The following is a 10755-nucleotide window of genomic DNA, read 5'->3' as shown; positions in this document are numbered from 1 at the left end:
CGGTTGGCAGCCATATCTTGTAGTGTCTCCAACCAGGCACAGTGAGGATCACGCGGTCCCCATCCTGGAAGGCGAGTAGCACCGACAGCACCCAAGCGTTTCGTGATCTCCTTCATACTCCTCTGCCAAGTCATGGGTTGGCCACCTCTCTGTTTACGCCACTCCGAATTGGGCATGGAAAACAGTACCCCCTTCGGTAAACGATGGTTCGGCATACGTAGAACATGTCCCAACCAACGCAGCTTCTGGTGCTAGACACATTCTTCAATGGACTACACGTTATTGTCGAACACCTGAAGACGTCTCAGTTTGTGAAACTTCCGCCTCTCATAATGTTTGTTGAATACAGGATAATTTGGACACAGTCATTCACTTTGCATCAAAGACCACTTTATCGCCACACGTAACAACTTGAAGAGGGACCCTACTCAACAAATGTATTTGGACCGTCTGTCCTGTAAGAAATCAGACGAAACGAAACGTTCAATGAACCCTGTATCCCATTAAAGTTCAATTGTAAATGGCTTGCTAATTTCATCAGGTGACATTCTCTTTTCGCTTATGTTAACGATAAATAACTTTTTTCCTTCTGTGAAGACAGGAAATGTTGAGTGTTGAACGTGGATCACACCTGCAAATCTAAGTCTACTCATAATATTCTCAAGACCGTGAAATCGTGGAATACGTGTACGAATGTATTCCACACACCATTGTATTTGGTTAGCGGTTCTATCGTATTGGCACTGCAGTTCTTACTATATGCTAAGCGGTTATAATTGCACTTTTCTCTAAAAGTTCCATTACTGTCCCTTGATAAATCCTCAAATAATTCCACTGAACATTTCCAAACTACAATTCAACCCAAGAGATTCACCTTACCACAAGATGCACTAGCGATATCTCGAGGTAACACAAAATTGGTGCTACAGGTTATGATTCTGGACTGATAATTCCAAACCTCGTTCTCTAGCCACGATCGACTGACTTTGGTTTGACAATTAAACCTGTAACCTGCAGTGGACCGCAGGTGGATCGCAGAAGAAAATTAAAAAAAGTATGAGCTTCGTAGAACTCGTTTGTCGACAGTGCTATTAACTTCAGGATGGCCAAAACGAAAATGACGGTAGGAAAATACCGTTCAAGAATTTTGGCGGCTGGGAAACTCTTTCAGCTATTACGACGGGGTTTGAGCAACATAGGAAAACTGATCTGCATAGGCGCGTTTCATATCATTTTCGTGCAAATATAACTGATTGTCTTACCCATGTTTTCTGTTTTTAATTATGAGGAAAGTGTATATGAAGCGAAAGTTAGTCAGTGATCAAAATCGAAAATCGTTTGGGCATCGCAGGACTTACAGTATACAAATACAAATAATACGGCTGCGCATCATGTGTAACAGAGCCGTGCGATTTTACCCCCACGTCTGAATCACGTCCGATTTCATCATGTGCCGGATAAAGGTCAAATAGGGACACAGTAAGTTCACACCCACTCCATGGCCAAGGCACCCCGTACACAAGCGTACAGACGGCCATCTATGATCAACCGAGACGAAGGAACATCCGCCCGAGAACCGGTGTGGACGTGGAGGAGACACTGGTTGGTTGACAGTGGATCGACTATCAAATACGGTCACAAGTGAATCATATATATAAGTTTGTAATTGCGTTAATACACAGTTCCTTCTGGTCGCCTTCTTGTCTTCTGACTATAACCCAGTAGCGTCAGCGCAGGTGAAGAGATACAACACAAATCCATCAAATTAGTATAACTGAGACAAATGAGATAACAGTGGGTGATCACTTCATTGGGATAGCTACCGCTAAAATAAATAGACGAGTGACGATATATCACAATCGGCTGGGCAGTAGACCACACTGTTCTACGGGACGGGGGGATTTTGGCCTGGTTGAGTGAAGTCTTCTACGGGCGCTCGCATGAATGATTTTCCTTTCAACCGATCATCAGCGACAACATTTTTTTCTAGAACGGTGTTGATATTTTAATCCGTTTCAAGTAAACCGTGTTACAGATGCAATGAGCGATCGATTGGAACCCGGATTTTTCCTCGACTGGACACTCGAAGTTAGGATATGAATGCGAAAACACGTTTAAGTCCCTTGGTTCTATTTACAATCAAGCGGTGCATTCCCTTCCAAGCGTATAATAGTCGAATGGGATCAAGATCGATTCGAGGTCAAAGCGTCTCCCACATTAATAGCATAGTGAAGCACTGAGTGTAACTATTCCGTTCACTTTCCCTTGTGCATCATGGGTTTGACTGTGTCCTTCTAATTGCCGTGCACTCGTGTAAAAACAAAATGGGCGTAATTCGTTTTGGCACCTCTAAGTAATCCCGTTGGCTATTCACAAAATGGCAACTAGGGAGGTTTCGTTACATGCCACTTGTCAGCTGTTTCTCTCATTGTTGCTACTGTTCATAGCAATTACCTGAAGTTAAATACATGCTCCCAATATCCCCCGGTTTACGAAACAGTCAGTTTTTTTTTGGCGAATCCTGAGTATGCGTGCTTCTCAATGCATCTCGACTGGGAATAATGTTTTTCTTCAATATTACGCAAGTGACCAGACTACTAGGCTTTCCACATTAGGCATCAACTAAGTAATCCCAGCATGCGAAATAACGAGGACGCGCTGGTCCGCTTGTTTCTGGGCGGATCGCTGACCTTGTTGACAATAGTACGGCCATTATTATTGTCATCATCATAGGTGGAGTCGTTTTGATGATGGCAACTCCCAACTTAGACTATCCAGTTAATTCAGAAAGCTTCAGATCAAACAGAACAGTATCCATGTCTCTGCTTTCACCTTGAGCTGAGAATGGTCGTTATCCTCCGTATCGAAACATCAAAGCACTCTCTGGCACAGTCACCTTCATCGTGTGACTACACAATCAACACGCTCGATCCCTCTCTGTGTGGAGAGAATAAGCAATCCGAGATTTTCGCGTAAACATGGCTCACCCAATGCTGAAGATAAACAGAAAAAAACCAATACAAACGTGAGCTCATCGAATATTTGTAAATGAATCCTGGAACATTTTAAAGATTCCTAGGACAAACATACCGCTCTGACGATGATCAGTCACTGCTTCAGCACCGACTGGATTTTCCTTCCGAAGTAAACTACATCTACTATTGTGTGAAATCTGTTCGCTATTTACAGCGTTCGAGCTGTAGGCGTACCAACTGCGAAATACCAATAGTTGACGCAAACTTGTCTCTGAAATTTTGTCACGTGTTCAAATGATTTCACTAAAGCTGCTCGTTTCAAAAATGTGGCGGAACAATGCTCGGATTCTACACGAAACGCTTCGTGGTTGAATGCCTGGTCTACATACACCAGAAGCTGCCAGCTGCAGAATCTTTCAATATTCCTCGACTTTGCCCGGCAAGCAAAATCCCATAGATCCGATGTGAACTGATTTACAGCTAGCACTTTGATTGGCTGGAAAAATTAAACAGTAAGCCCCTTTTCACCCTTGTTTTGTTTCACCAGTAGTGCGCATCTGACGTCTGTCTTGATAGATTCAAATTTTGAGCCCCATATGAGGGAATACATGCCTACTTTCAGTCCATCTGGCTTGTGAAATTTTCTGTGCAGAACTACCACACTATCCAGGTAGTGAGGGAAAGCCGGGATTAAGCAGTTTACTAGAAGAGAAGTGTGGTATTCGACTGAGAGATTGCCACTCAACTAATCAGTCAAAGACAGACGCAAACTGGTTTACTGCAGCGCTATGGTAATCTGCCCTAGCCATGTGAAAATGCTGACAGATGATGAATAGGTAGGGGGAATTGTGTTCAGCAAACAACAGATTTGCGAGAGACTTCACGTGTAAGTTCAAGAATATTACAAGTATGGCTAGAAAACCCGGGTTTGCGTCTACTTAGATTAGTGAATTCGGTATTAGGTTGCTGAATAGTTTTCAGCGACCTCAGAAGTGCTATCCAGACAGTGTGCTACGGTATCTCGAATATCGTTCAATATGAAAAAGAGGTAGACTTTGTGCACACCAGAGTTTCGGCATGGGTTTGACCAGTTCTCCTTTTAAAAGTGAATTACTTTTAAGAAACCTGTGCATCACTTCTTAAGTTTTGAGATCAAGTTCCCCCACTTTCGTAGTATATTCTCAACCGACTTTATTAAAACTCAAAAAGTGACACTTTATGCAAAAATCAGCCTCAAACGACATCAAAAATACGAGTAATTCAGCAACAGTGAGGTTACATACAGGTCATCATTCTTATCTTGCAAGAGGCAGGCTACATGCCCCAAAATGAAAACTTTTTAATTAGTGGCGGCGTATTTCCATGAGCAACCTTGAACTACATAGGTGATGCGCTTCTGGTGAGCTTCATGGTTCATCAGCCAGCTAATTTCAAGTGTTGTGCCTACTTAAGACATAAGAAATTCGGGAGCAGCTTCACGCGCGGAAAAACACAAAAACCGAGGCAAAGTTAAGCAAAGTCCAATTTATGGTGAAGCTTTTGGCACACAAACTTTGGATTGGTTTGCCCAAGTTTTGCTCTTTTTCCGCTGGGTTCGAATTTAGATTTAGGGCAATTATGATATAGATTACCAAGTCAAAATTGAGCTTTCTCAAATCTACTGAGGCCAAAATTTTGGCTAGGGTACACCTGCCTGGTACACCTTCCTGTGAGGCAGTCGCATGATCGTCGCTTCAGTCACTTTTGCATCTTACAAACTGTTCTGTTGTTATATATAATGAATACTAGTTAGCAAGCAGGCGTAAACGTCGTATTTGTATATATTTTATGTCGTTCCGACTGCGGTTTGGAGTTGTTGAGCCCAAAAACGAACTAATCGGGAGTTTGAAAAACAACAAAATGGTCGGAAATGCATCGAACTCCAGTAGCAAAGCAACAATTTATGCATTTTCTGAGCTAGTTTTTGGTTGGTAAGTTTCCCTTGATTTTCGTGAACGTTCCAAGAAATTGTCAAGTTTGTCACCCGCTTGTAACGCAGATATCACATAATAAACCGTATACGTACCCCAGTTGTGAAATTCTTTTTCGTCTGGTGAAATAAAGTGGAAAATATTTTGTCATTATTCTCGATCTGTCGCAGACTTTCTGGATAGATTTGAGAATCAGATTGAGCATCGACGCTATTGAGAGATTCATCTTATTTGTCCTGACTTTGGGAAGGAAACCAGCGGATACGCAAATATACGCAAATCAACCGTCGGCGTTTTTTTGTGATGGATAAATTTGACTACAAATCTCAGTGTATAGCCTAATAAATTGAAAAAAATTTTCAAGCAATGGAACAAACGGAGTAAGGCAATCAATCAGTGATATGGCTGTGATTGGATATTACGACTCTTGAATGACGTGCACACTCCTCGAAAGATGCCTCGTAACAGTAGCCAATTCAAAAAGTTTTGTTCACAGCTTTGTGCCAAGGAAAGTACTTAGAAAATATGAGTTCCATCTAAATGAAGCGATTTACGGCAGTTATAGAAACGTACAGTTCATTTTTTCTTTGTTCCCGCCTAAAAGTAAATGTAAATGGAGTACCAGTGCTTTTTCTCCAACTCACTACTCGAATCAATCGAACTCAATCACTAGATGTGGGGGCTAAGGATGATAAAGATGGCTACGGGAGACTGTTAAACATCATATTCGGTAGTGGAAAGGAATCATATGTTTTCATTGATGGGTGATCAATTCACGACCTCTCCTGATTCCAAGTCGAGATTTAGATGAGTTTAGCACTCAGATTACTTCTGTTTGTTCAGATTCAAGCAAGATTCAAGAATCCGAAAACCAGTCTAATGATTTTTAAAGGAACAAGTTATTTGGTTATTTCGGTTAGAATGGCCGGTTCGACAAAACGTTTAATTCGGTGAGCTATGGGTGGAAACGGAGACCATAAATAATTTTTCTCATTTTAGATCCCGAAAAAGAAGATGAATTAACATATTCGAAATCCACGAACGAAGTTTAATAAAACGTGAGTGATTGTGGATATAAAGATCTACGGTGCTCCCCCTGTGCTGCGTAGCCTTGTACGTCATGTGACCGATTTACTCACTGGGAGTTGGTGAAAGCCAAAGGTCATTCAGTAGCTGCGCCTGCGAAATGGCGTTGCTCACAAGAAAACAGTAACCAATTTACTCACCAATCTGCTATTGATTTTCCGTTGATTTGAATAACGGCTTGGGAACGTTTGAGTTCTGGCCTCCTTCCGAGATATGCATCCCATCTGTACGCTTCAGCGATGCCAATGGAAATGAACGTTTAGGCCTCCTTGATTTCGGATGAGACTGTAACCCCGGGTGGCCTGACAAAACAGCCATTCTAGGCTCCATCTAAGATTCTGTGAGAACTAAGGCAATAGTATCCAAAGCGTACAACGCCCTGGACATACCCTTGTGTTTAATTTGGTAGCATGCATTTTAGGAAAACAAACTAACTAAACATGACTATTTACGACCAGTCGATTATCGACAAACCATTTTTGCGAAAACCAGTTTTTCAATCAAGTGTATGAAACATATATAAATTATGGTCAGCTGGACATATGTATGCGCACAGATGCATATATTCGTACACGTGTACGAATGTATGCATATACATTCCTAGCATTGTGAAAATGAACCGCCTTGTTACTCCAGAGCGTTTGTCAGGAGTGATCTTCTGTGACAGTAAAGTTGTTTCCTTTGGTTTACTGTGAGGGCAAAGCGCACAGCGTGTGGTACACGCAGCCCAGCGCGAATCGCATGTACCATCAACTATTAAGTGCGACGCTGATTGGGGTGTTACTCCTTTCTCTAATGAAGCCTGGGGACTTTGGTTGTAGGTCTTCCATGGCACTGAAGTTTAGAGCAGCTGGAATGGCGGAGAATAATGATATGACCTCAGTATTTGCATCGTTTTAGTGGTTTAGCGGTTGTTTAGGGTTCCATGCTAAACCAGATACAGTTGCAACCATCAACAGTGTAATTGGAGCTTCATCCAGATTCGCCTTATTTTAGTAATTGTAGTAATGTTGGGAGACTAGAGCGGTTTTGGGCGGTTGTTTCTCGCTTCACTGTGACGCAAAGTACACATAACGCTACATAATAAGACAGGGTGTTTGGGTATCAGGCAGGTTAGTTCTTCAAGTATTGACAATTTGGGGTTTATTTGGCGAGAATTATCTAGGCTATCTTCTTAGTATGAATCCAGAAAAGACAGACACACCCAGGGCATCGCTTTCATTGTATTATCCGTAAGTGATCGTTGGAGTATATTTGAAAGTCTAATAATACTGATCACATAAATGACACGTTTTCCACAAGCAGGAGATATCCGAAAGAAGTGATGCATACAAAGGCAAGCGTTTATTGGTTTAGTCTATATTTAACTAGTGAAATTTGGTTGAGTAGGGTTCTCAAGAACCAGCCAACAGCCGGAAGAAACAAAACGGTAGACACACTATTGTGGCTGCTGATTGGAAAACCGCCTACTTGGTTCGTTCATTTGGGTCACTCTCCACCGTACGTATTCCACGAATTCGCCGGTATACTGTCAAAAAGGTATTTTGAGTAGGGTTCTCAAGAACCAGCCAACAGTTGGAAGAAACAAAACGGTCGCTGCTGATTGGAAAACCGTGTACTTGATTCGTTCCATTGGGTCACTCTCCGCCGTACGTATTCTATGCACTCGACAGTATACTGTTAAAAAGGTATTCCAACGAATCTTTGTGGGTTGGAGTGAACTGAGACAGGGGGATTCAAGCTCTGGTACCTGAACACCATTCACTAATTCACAGTCACTCAAACAGTTATTTAACGAGCATGATCTTGCCAAAAATAAGAAACCAGTCATTTAAACAGCGTTTCGCAGGTAAGACTACTTTTTTCATAATTTGGAAGGCGTATCGTAAGCCTCCTTGAGTCAGGTACATTTCTTTCATTGCGTAACTGTTCCAGCTGCGTCGATACCGTGATAACGCGCCATAACATATTTTCCAAGTATCTACAACCGACTTGGTTCTCGATCCACAGGCTGATGACATTTAGTCCAACGCCATGGCGATATCCTTCATCTTCAGGCCGAATCACGTTGTTGCCAACCCCGGTGCTTTGAGACGTTGAGATACGACCATCCTGGTCTGGAGTTTTGCACCATTCTAATTGGAAGTCCGTTGGTTGTGCCATTTTTGTATCAAACGCATGCATGCGCACTAAAAGGTTGCAAATCTGTTCCCGAGGTAGAACAAATTAGTGCGGTGGGTCGTTCAAGGTACAGTTCGCAGCATTTTAGGAATGCAAACAGTTGGCTCATTGTTTCCCACATTATGTTCTTGTACAATTGTGCGCAGATATGCCAAGTTAGAACCGGGTTTCTCTAATCTATGGTCCAGTATCTCCTGACAAATATCTATTAGCCTGGTGACTTATAGCTAATTTTCACGTGGAAGCAAGTATTTTGAGCACTCAAGTAAGCTAGCCTTTGCCACGCCGGAGCACACCGAAACCAAAATGGGCGAGCACTGTTTTCAACTGTTCTCAATGAGTTCAGGTAAAGACTCATTAAACGCTAATACACAAAGGGCATGGGAACAGAAATACCGTTGCTTATTTCTCCACACGTTGCTTTATTTAGAAAGTTGCACCTTATTTAGTGAAAGGGCAACCAAGTCGTAAAATTCTGGTGCTGATTATTTCTAAGAAGAATTTTCAATCATTTTTGAGGTTTTCTGAGAAAGCTTTGAGTACTTTGCCAGATGGTGGTGATGCGTTGAACGCGGGAGGCCAGTGAGCAGTGACATGGTTTGTGAGTGTGCACAACCGAATGAAATGACATAAAGTGGACTCGTGCAAAAGGGCGCTGCCAGGTCACGATGCAGGACAGCTAAATAGGTATCAAGCATGCAAAGGATATCCAGCCATCCGGTGAACGGTACGTATGATCCAATCAAAATACTGAGTACTCGTTTGGATGATAAGGAGCCCGTGTGCTCACGAGAAAGCGCAGCGCTCAGCGTGTCTCCCTCTGCGTGATTATAACCCTTGAAGTATAGGTATACTTACACGTATGATTTCCCACAAGGGTAAATACACAGTCTTTGAAACCGTGGCCACATGCGTCTGAAGGTCCTGGCTTTCGTTTTGTCTGGAACTCTTCACGTAGGTTTACCTGGCGGCTTTGGCAATTCAGATGTGTACGACAGTGAACCACTGTCGATTTCCTGCGGTAACCGAACTGCATGTACAGGCTGCCAGAATTATTGATCGTGCGGCTGACGAGCTGTTCTCAATTATGCATGTCCCCAAGAGCCTACCGCCTACTCATTTTCATACCGTTTCCTGCTTAGACGACTCTCTAGAGAACATCTTGTCCGGCGACTAGGTGACACAGTGGTATACCTTGAGCAGCTCGGTAGGCTATCTATTGGGGATGAATCAGTTTGGACGTTCAGATCGACGAAAAACTCTCAAAGTGTTAATTTACAAGTTTCCTGAAAACGTGATTTCATAAAAACGACAAGATCTTTTCGTCTCACGCAAGATACGCGTTCCTTTGTGCTGATTCACAGCAAGCTGATTAGAACCCCCTCAACGAGGCAACTGGCCAACCCCACAGTTTGAGCGTTTTTTGTAAAAATTGAATCCCACTCTACTTACCTGTTAGGAATGTCATGATATCTGACAACGTAGACGCGAGTTCTGAAATAGAAACGACTAAAATTTTAAACCTGCAAGATAAGTCGGATTAGATTGCTCGACTGAACATTTTTACCAAGAGTCTGGCTCATATACAGAATGGCGGTAGCTTTAGTTTTTTTTTTATTGGACGTCATGGCAAAATTGGGCACCAGATGTGACTCCAATAGATGGACGTACTTAAGGTAAGAATGAAAGAACCTATTGTGCGGATCCACTTTTCCTCTCCTCTAAATCCACTGTGTCACTACCAGTGAAAGGAAGAAGGCCTACGCTGCGAAGTTACTTACTAAACAACGCCAACTAAAGAGNTATAGACTATTGGACAAGGAAGCAAACCTCTCATATGCATCTCTTTTGCAAAAACTGAATATCCATTTTCTCCTTGAACGCGTCTTCCTGAGTTTTCCTGGATATTCACTGACTTTTACTTAAATGGAAGCAAATGCTAAAAGGCGACTCGCAAAATTCTGTAGGAGATCTTACTTTTAAAGAGGTACGAAGCGGATTTACGAGAAAACACACTACTCGCATGCCTAATAAGTAGTATCCACCGTTACACCAGTATCGTGATACTCAATATCAACTTTGTCAGTGGGAAAGAAAATGTGCCTGAATGGTTAGTTAATTCGACGGAAGGATATAAAACTTCGGAAGCCTGAGGGGTTTTGAGTTGGATTCTCACACAGACACACTCATTGAGGTGCTTAAATAAGTAGCCATTAAATGATTGTGACCTCACTGAATTCAAAATCTAACTTCCTGAGTGCAGACTGAAGAAAGAAACCAAGGAGTGACCGTCACTGACATTGGTACGGAGGATCAGATGATTGCAACGTATTGTATGAATTGACCTTCGTCCCATGATATCATTTTGGAGGGACCACTCCTTTTACCTGGAATTTTGTAGAGTTAAAAACATTTGGAGTAATTTTTCAGGGGAAAGACTAACAACTTTTTGTAATGTAATACTCATAAGGTTGCTGAAAATCCGTCGACAGCCTGAGAACACCACAAACGAGATATTCAGCTGGGTTCTAGGTGAGTCTCTC

At 42.3% G+C, this 10755-nt stretch overlaps 1 protein-coding gene across 1 annotated transcript in view; it reads right to left on the bottom strand.

Moving 5' to 3' along the window:
- T265_04094 (hypothetical protein) overlaps positions 1–215 on the bottom strand; it is a gene marked incomplete at both ends in the record, with an annotated part of 6865 nt that extends 6650 nt beyond the window's left edge. Inside the window, one exon of the mRNA XM_009168740.1 lies at positions 53–215. Within this exon, the coding sequence (XP_009167004.1) occupies positions 53–215 (163 nt within the window). The remainder of the gene's footprint in view (positions 1–52) is intronic.
- Positions 216–10755: the final 10540 nt, after the last annotated feature.

The sequence above is a fragment of the Opisthorchis viverrini genome (genome assembly GCF_000715545.1).
Source record: "Opisthorchis viverrini unplaced genomic scaffold opera_v5_64, whole genome shotgun sequence".
NCBI lineage: Eukaryota > Metazoa > Platyhelminthes > Trematoda > Opisthorchiida > Opisthorchiidae > Opisthorchis > Opisthorchis viverrini.
This window is presented reverse-complemented; position numbering and strand designations above follow the sequence as displayed.